Raw genomic sequence first — 14,713 nt, forward strand, 5'->3', positions numbered from 1 at the left:
AGATAAATGCAACATCCACATTGCAGAAAGACACAATGATGAAGCTCTTATAACAATGTAAAGATAAAGTTTACAGATAATGATAATTTAAGTAGAGCCTTTGTTCGCAAAGTTTCTATCACAACATTTAGGCTGTTTTTCAGTCTGACAGTGCAGTGGATTTGGTTCAATTTTGGACCAAATTGCAACTTGTGTTTCATTTCCAGCTGCTTTGATTCTCTTTCATGCTGCACTGAGTCAAACCAACCAAACCCTATGAAAAACCTGTACCCCTCCTCGCCTGTGGGGGTGCTGCCCCAAGAACCACTGAATGAAACGACATGAAAACCTCTGCAGAAAACACTGAGTGGAACTTCCTTTGTCACGAAATGGAAACTAAAATGGAGCGGAGTCAGATTTTGTCCAAAGATCATGAGTCATTTCTCCCGCTAGCGCCAGGCTAATGGGTTTCTTATGGTTGTATTTAGCCAGAATGCCCTGCACTGTAGTCCACTTCTGGCTTCTGGAGCGGTCTCTGGTCTGGTTGCTATTCACATTCAAACCTCACCAGACTTCAACCAAGCCAAGGCTGAAGTTTGTAGGCAGACCAAAAGTCGAGTTTTTTTCTTTTCTCGCAAAGTTTGCCATTTGGAAATTTTTCTAGAAAATTTCTGAGATTAATCTAAAAATTTCTGAGTTAATCGATTTTAATTTACTACTTTTGTTTTTCAGTCTACAAGTGCAATAGTAAAAATCTGAAGTTGCGCTCAGTGTCTATGTCGTTTCCTTCAGTGGTTCTTGGCGTAGCACCCCCACAGGTTAGGAGGGGAAATGTTTGTTTTACCTCAGAGCAGTGAGAACGAGAACCACAGCAGCTGAAAATGTTGCCATTTTGATCCCAAATTGAACCAAATCTATGGGACAATCCGGTGTGAAAACAGCCTTAGAGATGAAGTTTCTTTCTAGACTTCGGTAAAGCCGACAATCTCAGCTAGAAACACAATCTGCAGTGCAGAAATGATGATATAGGTATCAATTAAATAGATATTTTCCATTTTTGGTCTGACATGCTAACTCCATTCAACACAAGGTCTTTTATTGCAATAATCATAACCAAGATTATTTATAGATTTCAAGTGTGACAGTTCCTGTATATATGTGAAATTCTTGTTTTATTATGAATATGTAAATCTGACATTTTAAGTGGAGATGTTGGTTTTTCACTCCATCATTCCCATATAGAGTATTTCCAACCTACATTGGTTACAAGTTGATGTTGTGTCCGTTGTCTAGAAGATTCTCATAAAATCAGTCAAGATGTTGAATTTGCAGTGTTGACTCAAATGGAAATGTTGAAGAAACTGTTCCTGATTTTCTCTAATAGCTTGACGTGGTACATACTGTCCTAATTTACCTCTATTATAAAGGTACAATAAGTTTCAATTCACAATTCAGCCTTTTGTTGTTTTAGAGGTCAATAACTTACGACTCTGTTGGAGATTTGGTAGGACCAGCATGTAGTAGATAATAAAGAGGCAATAAAACAAGATAATGATAAGATGAGATAAGATTGGCCTTTATTGTCTCTCTCAGGAGAATCGGACTCTTGTTGTAGCAGAACACAAACACAGTCCAACAAAAATTTACAAGGCCAGAGTACCAGGAACCCAACATTGGGATGTTACACAATTCCCAACCCCCTTCAAGATGATAGAAATGTCATAATATTGTTGTTCAAGTATGTTCAGAACATGAAAACATGTTCCAAGAGATTTAGACTTTTGCATAAAGATGACCCGTCTAAATTTAAAACAGGTGGTGGAAATTATCTGAGGTGTTGCCAGTTCCTGAGTTTTTCACTTTAGAGGCAACATTATTGGTTCTGTTATTAATAGGCTATAAAAAAGATGTAGCTGAAATTATTCCTTTTTTTTGTTCATTTGGTTGTTGATAAAGTAAGGCATATAATGTGGTTGTGTGTTGCTTACGTTAGCTTTGGGGACGTCTGTGTTGCTGCTGCTTGTTAGCATTGAGATGATTTCTAGAACATTTGGAAACAACATTATATCAGTTTTATTTATCATAATGAACCTTACACACATAAAGCGAGTGTCCTAACAGCAGAAATAATTGTCTTGTAAATATTCTTTGTCTTTTTTATCAGGGATTTAAACTACAACAGCCTGGTTGAGTTTCCTACAGCCATCCACTCACTCAGCCACCTCAAAGAGCTGTAAGTCTGAACTTTCTGGCTAGAAAACATTGTGTGCAAAAGTTCAATTATTTAAAAAAATCATGAATCTATTCAGGAAAGAAAGGATAAATATAAAATATAATTTCTCTTGTCTCTGTTTTCAGAGGTTTCCACAGCAACAACATCCAGTCCATCCCAGAGCAGGCCTTCACTGGGAACCCGTCTCTGATCTCCTTGTAGGTACCAACGACCCAGAAAACTCTTAACATTCCTTTAGTCATTGGTTTATATTAATAATGGATATTGATATCAGCCCAAATTCATATTTAGGCATCTCTAATTTTTCTTTTATGCCTGGATTTATAAAAAAATTGTACCACAAACCCTCTTTTTCTGAATTTGTTTAGTAAACTTTTGCAAAAAACATCATGAATTTTGAGATTAAGCTCAGAAATTTTATAGAAAAAAGCTTTAAATTTCTGAGATCCAAAAAATGTCAAAGTCAGAATTTTTAAGATTAATCTCAGAAAATTTGACTTTGGAAACTAAGAAAATTCCCAGAAATGTCCAAGTTTTGCTAGAAAATTTCTGATTAATCTCAACATTTCCGAGCTTTTTCTTTCAAATGTTTGACCTTTGGAGCTCAGAAATTTCCTTGTTTTTTCTAGGAATTTTTTTTTTTAGATTAATCTCAAAATTTCTGAGTTTTTTTTTCTCACATATATTCAACTTTTAAAACTCAGAACTTTCTAATTTTTTTGTAGAATATTTCTGCGATTAGTCTCAACATTTCTGAGCTTTTTTTTTCTTTTTCAAAATTTTTGACTTTTGAAACTCAGAAATTTTCTTGTTTTTAAGGAAATTTCTGACATTAATCTCAACATTCCAGAATTTTTGAGAGAAATTTCCTCCTTTTTTCATCTATAATAAAAATGTGTTTTTATTTGACAGGTTGTTTTATGACAATCCAATTCAGTCTGTGGGACGGTCGGCCTTCCAGAACCTTCCAGAGCTTCGGACGCTGTGAGGAAAACACACACTCACCCTAATCAGTTAAAAACTTCAAGATTGAATTTGCTTTTAATAATAAACCAAATAAGTCACACATAGCAGTCCACATTTTCAAGGAACGCATTTGCAGAGGAGTGTCATTGTGTGAGTGTGTTGCTAACTGTAGTTAGCCTTGTCAGTGACCAAAACAAAGAGCTAAACTTTTCAGGTGTGACTGGAGCAGCTTAAAGTCTGGTGAGACATCATTCCCAGATCTGTCCTCCAAAAACAATAAATAAATGTGACAATTATCTAAGATGTTTGTCCAAATTCTGCTGGATTAGCTCAATATTAGCGCAGTGACTGGGAGCTAGCAGCCATTAGCTGCTAGCACATCAGGTGGTGTTAATCTGAGGCTATGTTTTGTTTTAGCATAGCTCTTTTTCTAAACTAAAGTATCTATAATAGTGTTAGGAAACTTTAGATTTTAAATGTTTCTACAGAAAACTGTTTTGCCTCCCTCCAAAATAGAGCAGAGAAACGAGATAAATTCATTTTGTTACATTATACACAAACGGCGGCCATATTGGATTTTCAGTTTGACTTTCCAAGTCAGAATTTTGACCTTTGGGGGATTTAAATGAATTTTTTCTGTCCCTCGTATTCAGCAACTTTAGCCCAAAATAGGACATTAAGTGAAACATGTGGCTTTGTGTTTAACTGAACGAGGGACATTTCTTTTGGCTTTGCAGCAGTTGCAACCGACTAGAGTCGGGAAGAGAAGCAGTACTTCAACATATTTTACTCAAGAGTGAAAAAGTATTTAGTTAAAAGTCTACTCAAGTACTTAGTAACTGATAAAATTATCAATAATTTAATATTTAAAAGTGTAAAGTTAAGAGGAAATTTTGGTATTTTAAGGACGAAGATGACAATAAATCATACAAGTAACAAAAAATAACAATAATTTTTTTCCATATCGGTTTCTTTCAATAAAAAGCTTATGAAACTTTAACAAAAGCTGAAGGTGTGTGTTTGTGTCGGGTGAATTTTTGTTTTGTTTTTCATTCAAATCCAGAAACTTCACTCAAGAATAGAAATACTTCATAATAACATTACTCAAGTAAAAGTACAGTGTAGTAAATATACTTGTAAAAGTGTTTTTTTTTTCTAAAAGTAGTTTCAGTAAATGTAATTGAGTAAATGTAATTAGTTACTAACCCACTCTGCGCTCTACTGGCCATAACAATAGAAACCAGGTTGATAATAGTTTTGTGATCGAAGTGTTTTCTTCTTCTATTCATCAATAATTTTTTTAAAGTCTATATTGAATTTCTCTTTGCCAGAGGATCCCATCGAACATTATTTTCCTTTCATTCACAGATGAAAAGTAAAGGGCAGCTTAGGGTGACTCGGTATTTAGCTTGAGCCTCATTAAATCAGGTGCTAATTACACAAAGAATGTAACGCTCAAACTGAACGGCGGTCAGAACATTTTCTGTTTCCTAAACTTAAATCCGCTTCTCTCAGCTTGAACTCTGCCCGGTTTTCTCTCAGATCTCTGAACGGTGCGGCAGAACTCGCAGAGTTTCCAGATCTGTCGGGAACCAAGGGTCTGGAGAGCCTGTAAGACGCGCACACACCCTCACAGAGGAATGTTTCATATCTGTTTGCTGTTGTAGCCCTCTTGACTGTGTTTTTTCAGAGCTGAACCCCATATCAAACTGTTGTTATTAAAAACTACAGTTATTATCCTTCTGGCAGGCTGTAGCTTTATTATTTCTACAGCTCAGCCTGAAATTAAAAAGCCCTTTTGTCCTCCCATTGCTAAGCCAAATTTCCACGTGATAATAAACACGTTTGCAGAGTTTATTTTCTTGTATTTTTCCGTCTAGACTCATTTCTGAAGGTGGTATGTGTTCAGCTGTAACCAGTAGGTGGAAATGCAAACGGCAACCAAACAAACCATCCCTTGATTTTCCACTGTCTGCCTTTAAAATGACCTTCAGTCTGACCCAGTTCCATTAAATGATCCCAGAATGTTGTTATAAATCATTTTGTCTAATCAACAGCAAACTGTAAAAAAAAGAAAATCGACTAAAAAAGTGTTAGTCCTTCACAGATTTATTTTTATTTTTTGTCACACCTAAAAGTTTTGAGTGAATTGAATAAATAGAACAAAATGAAAATATCTTTTATTAGAATACACTTCACCTGTCATTACGGAAAACCCTTAAATGTGGCTGAATTAAAACATTTCTGCAGATCAGACTGGACTGAAAATCATTAGTGGTAAAGACTCAAAATGTTTTCTGAGTATTTTCAGAAGAAAGTATTTATAAAAATACTCGTTAAAGAACACGGTTCCTGATTTCCAATTTGATTCCCCAACATAAATTAAGATTTTTAAAATGTTAAATATATAAATTGTTACTGTACATATTAGTTGATGTCACCAACAATTGGTGTTTTTCAAAAATACTTGATTTATCCCAAAGAAAAATGTAATTTGACATCATAATTTGTGTCATTCAAGCAAAGAATCGCTTTGGATGTTGATTCTGTGGACAGGAAGGGTTTCTGGTAGCAGTCAGCGTTTCAGCCAATCTGTCGAAGCCTCTGACTGAAGACTGTTGCTGAATATCCGGGCAGCAGAGATAATACCATCAGTTGTTGGCAAACTCTGCTAATCCACCTCATTTGCTTTTGCCACTCCAAATAACCAAATATCCGTCTGGCTGTTTGGTTAGAAAGTCTAGCAGAGAGATGTTAGAGTAGGGGACATGATCTTTGCTCATTAAGACGAATGGAAAACCTGGTTTGAACTGTCCTGCCCTGCATCCATGAAGCCCCATTGTAAACTCCTCTGGGATTTGGGGTCAAAGTTCAGCTTCTGTTTGACTTTTTCAGACACTAATCAGGCTAATCCGAACTGTCCGAAACTAAAAAGTAAACGCAAAAACCCTTCCAGCTGCCCAGCCTCTAAAACAAGAGGGGATAATTGTTCAAAAAAGAACCTCAACCAAAAAATATGAATAAAATCAGATGCAATGTAACAGAACTACTCCGACATGCTGAGTGTCGTAATTCTAAAGTTAATCGTTTCATGCTATTGATGATGATTGCAAGACTTTGTCATGACTAGTTGAGAATAGGACTGAGATAAAGTGAAAAAGCAGCCAAAGTTCGATGATAAATCCTTAAAAACATGTTTTACGTTAGAAGAGCTGCAGTCCAGTATGTGTGGAGACCTGCTGGTCAATAAGACCAGATGGGATCTTGAACTGCAGCATGTTTCATTTATAAATTGTGTTTTTAGGTTTAAAATGCTGATTTGGTTTATTGAGGAACAGAACTTTAAAGCTGCAGCTCCTGCTCTCTCAAACAGATGTAACACATTTCCTTTTGGGCTTTTAGGACGATCACTGGAGCTCGGATCACGTCTCTTCCCAGTTCGATGTGTGAGCAGCTTCCAAACCTTCAGCTGCTGTGAGTCTTCTCATCATCTCCATCCCAACCAGTCCTTTATAGTCCCAACACTCATCGTTTAGCTGATCCTGTTGAAGAATACCTTAATATGCAGCAAGCTGCTGCGTTTAAGGACTGTTGGACGTCCCTGACAGCTGCTGATAGCAAAAACTGTGTTTGTGTCTGCAGCGACCTCTCCTATAACAAGATCCAGACTCTTCCGAGCTTCACTGGCTGTGAAAGCATCCAGAAGATGTGAGGTTTATCTTCATTTCCTTTTAATGAAGGCGTTTATCTCTCTTATCTTGGCAAAAGGAACAACTTTTGTCAACCTCTGAGGCCTGTAAAGCACATTTATCAAGTCTCTGGTTACCTTAGCAACCAGTAAAACACATTCAGCTGTGCATCATGGGCGCAGTTAGCAGTAGTGTTGTCTGTTTAAGACCAATCAGAAGCCAAGAACATGCTTTAAAGTAGAAAAATGTAAAGTGATGCAATGGAAACACTGTGGCGGATCTTTGTGTTGCAGTGATCTCCACCATAACGAGATAGAGGAGCTGAGGGAGAACACTTTCACCGGCCTGATGACCCTTCGCTCGCTGTAAGAACACACACTGTGAAGATCTAATTAGTCTTCAGATCCTGACCCATGAACTTAACTTAAACCTCTTTAAGTACTTCCAAATGGAAGCGCTGATCAAGGTGGTCCGCTTGTCGTTGGAGCAGCTGTCATGAAGTCAGTGATGGAGTAGAGGAACTACTGCTGCTGGTGCTCTGTCTGTCTTAAATGAATTCAAGGCTCTCCAGCTCAGGAAAAGCAATGCAAATAAGCAACAAATTATAGAATAGAATGTTTTTAAATTGATAAAATACTCTGAAAATAAAACATCAGTATGGAGGCAGTTAACAGAGGGGAGGAAATATGAAGCAGATTTCTGCAGCCACCATACCTGTAAAACATTTCAAATGAAATTTTAAATGTATTGAATGAAACAAACCAAAAACAAACGCGAGAGAGCTCATGAAGAGGCTGGAGAGGTGGGGCATTCTCAAATCATTCTGCCAAAAAAGGGATTAAAGGTGTGGTAGTTGTAGACTGAGTCAGGATGGGCAAAGCAGGGCAATGGAGACTAGAGGAGTTGTCAGGGATCTGAAGATTGGAAGTATGGCTGCTGAGAGGCAAGGAGTGACCGAGGCTTTAAAGACTAGAAACAGGTGACCAGCACTCAGGAGACGTATAGAGTGACCCAGACTTTAAAAACTCAAGAAGTGGCTGCAGGTCTGAGGATTTGAGGAGTGACCAGCACTCAGAACAGACTGAAAACTGAAGGAGTGGTCATGGGTCTGAGGACTTGAGGAGTGTTCAAGATGGCGGTCACTCCTCGGGCGACCGCCATCTTGAACACTTGAGGAGTGACCACAGCTCTAATTACTTGAGGAGTGACTCTAAAAATTCAAGGAGTGACTCGAACACCTTGAAGACTTGACTGGGGCTCTGAAGACTCAAGAGATTGACCAGCATTTAGAAAACTGGCATAACGACTGGGGCTTTGAAAACTCAGGGGGTGGCCACGGCTCAAGAGGACTGAAGGAGTTACCAGCACTCTGAAGACTCAAACAGTGACCAACACCTTGAAGACTTGAGGAGTAGGTGAAGTCTAAAGAAGCAGCATAAGTAGACTGTAGGAAGGAAGGCTCTGAGGGCAGTGGTTGATCATGAAGGCTGGTCTGATGGAGATGTGAGAAACAGACTCTGAAGATAATGGAGTAAATATATATTGACAATGCAGCTGAAGAAGACAGTTCTGATGATGATGATGTGTCCGCTGAAGAGGATACCATCAGTGACAAGAGGCAAAAATGATGCTGATGATACAAGAGATGTAGATGTTACCCCAACCCACTAAAGTTGCAATCAGCAGCCCCAGAAAACGTGTGGCCTTGGAGAAGTTGTATGATGCAACCCTGGGACAGACGTATGCTTTTCAGAAGGACATGTGGATGCTGTGTACTGCTCACTTCATGCAGCCTGAATGGAGATACAACTGATTTTAAATCACATTTTAAAGAAACTAGGAGAAAGCTGAAAGAGTTTGAGTTGTGACAGGGGGAAGGACAAACACCTGTTGAACTGTTCCAACCATAAATCCTCATTCAGTTAGCTTTGTGTGATATTGATGCTGATATTTTATCTCTTTCCTTTTGTAGAGATTTATCCTGGAACCGGTTGTCATCTGTGAAGCCAAACTCATTCTTTGCTCTGACGTCTCTCTCCAAACTGTGAGTTTTTCTGCAACACCAGAGACTCTTTTTACAAACCCCTATGATGCATTTAGATCCTTAATAAATCAGAAGATTTTGCCTCAGGCCCTCTCAGGAGGTTAAACTGCTCTTGTTAATAGCATTTAGCAGTAAAATCAGATTACTGATGATGGAAATACTTTGGTGAACAACTGGACCATTTTCTGTTTCTGCAGTGACCTGTCGTCCAATCAGCTGTCCTCTCTGCCTCTTACTGGTCTGCAGAGTTTAACTCACATTCGGCTGGTGGGAAACGATCAGCTGATGGAGTTAATACCCCGAGAAGACCTGCCACAAGTCAGGTGGGGTCCCTAGATTCTGATTAGCCTGTTTTGTCTGTCTACTCTGCAATTTCTAGGAATAAATGCTAAGAGTTGTAAGTGTGTGCTCAGGGTGATGGAGCTTCCCTACGCCTTCCAGTGCTGTGCCTTCATCTCCTGTGAGATGAGAGGAGAAGGGGGATTATCCTGGGAAAGGGAAGAGGCAGCAGACTCTACAGCGAGAGACGCTCCTTTCCTTTCCAGTCAAGGTAAACGCCACAAGAAACACCTCAAAGTTCCTGATGCAAAGAACCAAAAGAAAACATTAAAGGGGAGACAGTAACGTGAAAATATATATTTTTTAAAACACAAAACAGACACAACTGAGTACGACGCCGTATCAAGGCCGTTGTAGATAGAAAAAAATGAGTAAATTTGCAACTTTTGAAACTCAAAACTTTCTGCATTTTTTTCTGGAAAATATATTAGATTAAATTTGCAAGAAAAATTCTGTACTTTTGAACCTAATCTCAGAAACGTTCTAGGAAAAAACAGACATTTTTTGAGTTTCAAAAGTCAAAATGTTTTTTGACAAATGTTCAACAAAAATCTTTGACCTTTGAAACGCAGAACTTTCCAAAAATAAATCTGGAAAATTTCAGAGATTAAGTTTAATTTTTTTTTGAGATTTTTCTATAAAAAAACAAAAAAAATTCTGAGCGCTAAAAGTTATACATTTCCATAAGAAACTTGGAACTTTTGAGCTTAATCAGAAAATTTCTAAGAAAACAACCCTTCAAAGTTTCAAAAGTAAAACATTTTTGTTAAATTTTCAACCAAGATTTCTGAGTTTTGAAACTCAAAACTTACCAATTTTTTTTCCTGAAAAATTTCTGAGATTAGTTTCACAATTTATGTGATTTTTCTAGAAAGTTTTTGACTTTTCAAACTCTGAAATTTCCATATTTTCTACAAATTTCTTTCTGTTTTTGTTTTATGGCTGAAATGTACTTCTATTTTTTTCTGTCTACAGTGGACCTAACTCGCCCTCGTAACTGTGACTATGAAGCTGAAATGGATCAAAAATAAATAAATCAAACTAAAAAATACTGATCAATTTAATTTATACATCCTGAAGAGCATAGGACACATTAAATATATTTGAGTACAAAGGCTCTCAATAAAAGTGGCCCTAGAACAGAGCATTGATTGACCTCACTTCATTGTTTTTGGAAATTTGATTTTAATAAAATTATCCAGCACAAAAACACATTTAATAAGTAATTTACTTATTTTACAAACAGCATTTTTCTTCACGTTTGTTTGTGTGCAGTGGACCAGGACTGGGACGATTTTCTGATGGAGTTTGAAGACGAACCCAAATCTCAACACTCTGTTCACTGCAGCCCAACTCCAGGTAACAAAATGTCTCTTTACTTTTTTCAACTTGTTTCAAGTTACAAACACACACAATATATATACATAGTGTTTTTGTCTTTTTCCAGTTACTTAATGACGTTACCACATCTCATTTGCATACTATTTGTCCATTGGCTGATTTTGTACGACCAATCGGACCTTGTCATGAGTGGTACCTTAAATTTTAAAGAACCTTAAACTGGAAGTTTTGGACAGAGAGATTCTTGGACTCAAGATGAGAGTCCAATTTGTGTCCAAATGAGGAAATATTAGGCAAATATAACCACACAGGGTGATATTTTTGGACAGCAGGGCAGAAGACTGATCCAAACTCCTGGAGCCTTAACTCCAGAGTCCTGGGGTCCAACAACAGACTATAGCCACAGTTACTAATTTTATTAGCAGTGGAGTCAGTCAACCAATCAGGGAGAGAGTAGGTGATGTGTTCAGGGCTGGCTGGGAAAACAGAGATGTGAGTTGGATAACAAACTGCATAAAAAAAAATCAGTTTATAATTGGGTGTAAACTGTAATTAAAGCCACAGTCTGTAACTTCTGTAAAGAATCTTTTTTACTTATTTAACATTATGTTGTTACAGTTTAATATTATGCAGATGAGCTGCTATAGGTTTCTAAAGAGATGCACTAAATACAACCAGAGCCAGGAGGAGGGGCTTAGCGCTGTCAATCAATTTAATGTACTGGCTGCTTAATGGCAGAGAAATAGATCACCATTACAGGAAAACTGTTTATCCACAGTCATCAGCGGCGATGCTAACTAGCCTTAGCATTGATAACAGGCTAATCTAGCTGCAATGTAGCAGAGCCCAAGGGTGATTGACAGCACTAAGACCTACCTCCTGGCTCTGATTGGTTGATGCATATCATCCTGCATCAGTTTAAACTAATATGTAAAAACTATTTTTTATGAAAGTGACATACCGCAGCTTTAAATGAGCTAATCTTTGGATCTCTCTCAGGTCCGTTCCGGCCGTGTCTCCGCCTTCTCGGCAGCTGGATGATCCGAGGCGGCGTCTGGCTCATCGCTGCAATCTCATTGGTCAGCAACGGACTCGTCGTCCTGTCGGTCTTCTTCTCTCCAGCCAGCGTCGTCACGCCCCCCAAGCTCCTGGTTGGCCTGCTGGCTCTGGTGAACGGCCTGATGGGAGTGTGGAGCGGCTGGCTGGCGGCGGTGGACGCCTGGACGTTTGGCAGCTTCTGGAGGTTTGAATACAGTTATTATCTGACTAACTTCCTCCTCCTTGGTTTTAATGTCTGTTCTGTTGCAGGTTCGGGGTGAAGTGGGAGAGCAGCTTCCTGTGTCGCCTCAGCGGCTTCCTGTGTGTGTTTGCATCTCAGACCGCCCTCTTCCTGCTGACCGTCGCGGCTCTGGAGCGATGTCTGTCTGCTGCAGGTGCAACACAGAGCAGCAAAACTGACAGGAGCAGCGGTGAGAGAAACGTCAACAAACATTTTGTCACCATGTAACCTTAGAACCAATATTCTGTCACCAATCCTAATTCACATGGCGGTTTTATAAACTTACAATTGAATAAGGTTTGACGTCTGGCCTGAAGTTTTCATTATCCAATGGTTATTCTGCACCCAGAATGCATTGCTGCAGAACAGGAAACATTTTGAAAAATATATTGATGCCCTCCATGTTTTCTGACTAATGGTAGAAGTGGTCAATTAGGCAAAATCAAAAACAAAGTTAGCGAAACTCCATAACTTCAAATCTGACACCGTCAGTGAAAAGTGTGCAGGTAAGAGTGATGTAACACATTTTAATGTAAAACTACGAATAAGAGCCATTGTAGATTTAAAAAAATGAGTAATTTTTTAGATTAATCTTGGACAACTTGGAGAAAAAACTTGGAAATTTCTGTTTGAAAAGTCAAAATTTTGCAAGAAAAAACTAAAATTTTGAGATTAATGTAAAAAAAAAATTCTTGAAAAAGCTGAAAATGTTTGACCTTTGAAACTTAAAATTAGTCGCAAAACGTTGGAGTTATAGCAAGTTTTTGTCTTTTGGAGCTCTTTGAGTTTTTGGTGGAAATTTACTCCTTTTTTCTGTACACAATGGCCCTAAATAATCGTTGTAGATATATTATTATGTTGTAACATGTTTTGTTTTTAACACACGGTGGGTATGGACTTGGTTGAATATAATATTAGCGTTAGCATTAGCAGAACTAATGTGTAGTGCTTTACAGTGATCAAACACAAACTAGAATACAAAGCATAAAAGATATGTAGCATCATGTTTCGAGTGCATTGAATTATGAGGATTGAATTATTTGACATTTTATTTCTAAAAATGCAGAAACATATTTTAAAACTGAGCCATGTTTTAACTCTTGTTCCCGCAGGTCGTTCTTCGTCGACGCTCTTCATCCGTTTGTCGATCTTCCTCTGCTTCCTGCTCGGCTTCGTCATCACTCTGCCTCCGCTGATGGCCGGTCACAGCAGCTCCTCCTTCTGTTTGCCGCTGCCTTCGTCATCCTCCTCTTCCTCCACCCTGGCCTTCGCGGTCTCCTTGGTGCTCTTCGACTCGCTCTGTTTCCTCGTCATGACGCTCTCCTACACTCGCCTCTACTGCCGCGCCAGCAAAGCTCCACCAAACTCCGACGACGACGCGCCGTTGACTCGTCACGTCGCCTGGCTGCTCTTCTCCGACTGCCTGCTCTACCTCCCCGTCGCCTTCCTCTCCTTCTCCTCCCTCCTGCGGCTCCCCGCCGCCGGGCCGGAGGCGGCGAAGGGAGTCCTGCTGCTCGTGACGCCGCTTCCGGCTTGCGTAAACCCGCTTCTCTATCTCCTCTTCAACCCGCTCGCCAGGGGAGAGCTGGCGGCGCTGGCGGCTCGCGCCTGCAGGGGCGCAGTGGCGACAAAGTTACAGAGAAGGGGCGTGACCGGAGGACGGCCGCTGGATTCAACGTACGACGAGGACGCGGAGAAGCAGTCGTGTGACTCGACTCAAGCGCTGGTGGTTGTGGAAGGTGTGAAGGAAGAGGAGGAGCAGAGGAGCAAGACGCAACCGTCGCTGTCGGCCGCCCAACGTCGCTAAACGGACAGGAAACTCACACGTGTAGCGTTTGTTGGTCTCACCTGACAAAAGCTTGAATATCGATCCCAAAGGTTCTGCTTCATTCTAACAGAACCTTCAAAATCTGCCTCATTTTAACGGGGAGCTGTTGATCAAAATTCACATTTACACTTCGATTTGGGTTTGAACTGCTTCTAAAAGCAGGTAAAGCACTTAAAAAAACAGTAAGTTAATGTTTTTGGTGTGTGGAAAATGAGCCATTTCAAAAACCTCCCTAATATTAACTCACATTCTACTGGCACTATGCCGTTACCTAGCAACTAGCCTGTTGCCTAGCAGCCCAGGCAGAGCTCCAACCTGGTCACCTAGGGTTCCGCTTATGCGCTGTACAATGGCTGCTGGAAAAGACTAGAGTTTTGTTGTTGAGTTACCATCCAGAAACTATTTGCTGCATTTTTGTTTGTTTGTGCAGGAGGCTCCACTTCTGCTTTTTAAAGATGTACGGTTGTATAGTTGTGCATCTGTTTGCAGCTATTTTGATGTGTGAGTGTAAACAGTGAGTTGGGGGCGTGGCCAGCAGCAGCTTATTTGGATTATCCTTAAGGTTTCAGGGCATCAAAGTAAGGGAACTTCAGCCTTTGGTGGACAATCCTGCATGTTTTAGTGAGACAGATTTCTATGACGACGGTTATTAATGAATTTGTATATATTTTTTGCTTTTGAAACTCGAGATTCTCTTTTTGAGTTTCAAAAGTAAAAATATATACAAATTCTGGAAAGTTTCTGAATTTGAAAAGTCAGAAATTTTCAACGTTTGAAACTCAGAAAACTCCAAATTTTTTTTTCAAGATTTTAAAAAAAAATTCATCTCAAAATTTGTTTTTTTCGTACAGATGTTCAACTTTTCAAACTCAGAATTTTCTGTTTTTTGTAGAAAATTTCTGACGTTAATCTAAAAATTTTAGTTTTTTTTTTTTATCACAAAATTTCAACTTTTTCATTTTTTTTTATTTTTTGGCATAAATTTTTTTCCTATAATGGCCCTAACATGGCGTAG

General features: G+C 39.1%; 1 protein-coding gene across 1 annotated transcript in view; it reads left to right on the forward strand.

The window, feature by feature from the left end:
- lgr5 (leucine rich repeat containing G protein-coupled receptor 5) overlaps positions 1–14,100 on the forward strand; it is a 41,108-nt gene extending 27,008 nt beyond the window's left edge. The window contains exons 7-20 of the mRNA XM_023349890.1: positions 2,144–2,212; positions 2,338–2,409; positions 3,125–3,196; positions 4,721–4,789; positions 6,581–6,652; positions 6,821–6,886; positions 7,161–7,232; positions 8,840–8,911; positions 9,109–9,234; positions 9,325–9,461; positions 10,526–10,609; positions 11,591–11,834; positions 11,900–12,060; positions 12,983–14,100. Of these exons, the coding sequence (XP_023205658.1) occupies positions 2,144–2,212; positions 2,338–2,409; positions 3,125–3,196; positions 4,721–4,789; positions 6,581–6,652; positions 6,821–6,886; positions 7,161–7,232; positions 8,840–8,911; positions 9,109–9,234; positions 9,325–9,461; positions 10,526–10,609; positions 11,591–11,834; positions 11,900–12,060; positions 12,983–13,677 (2,011 nt within the window). The 3' untranslated portion in view covers positions 13,678–14,100. The remainder of the gene's footprint in view (positions 1–2,143; positions 2,213–2,337; positions 2,410–3,124; positions 3,197–4,720; positions 4,790–6,580; positions 6,653–6,820; positions 6,887–7,160; positions 7,233–8,839; positions 8,912–9,108; positions 9,235–9,324; positions 9,462–10,525; positions 10,610–11,590; positions 11,835–11,899; positions 12,061–12,982) is intronic.
- The last annotated feature ends 613 nt before the right edge of the window (positions 14,101–14,713 follow it).

The sequence above is a fragment of the Xiphophorus maculatus genome, chromosome 17 (genome assembly GCF_002775205.1).
Source record: "Xiphophorus maculatus strain JP 163 A chromosome 17, X_maculatus-5.0-male, whole genome shotgun sequence".
Classification (NCBI taxonomy): Eukaryota; Metazoa; Chordata; class Actinopteri; order Cyprinodontiformes; family Poeciliidae; genus Xiphophorus; species Xiphophorus maculatus.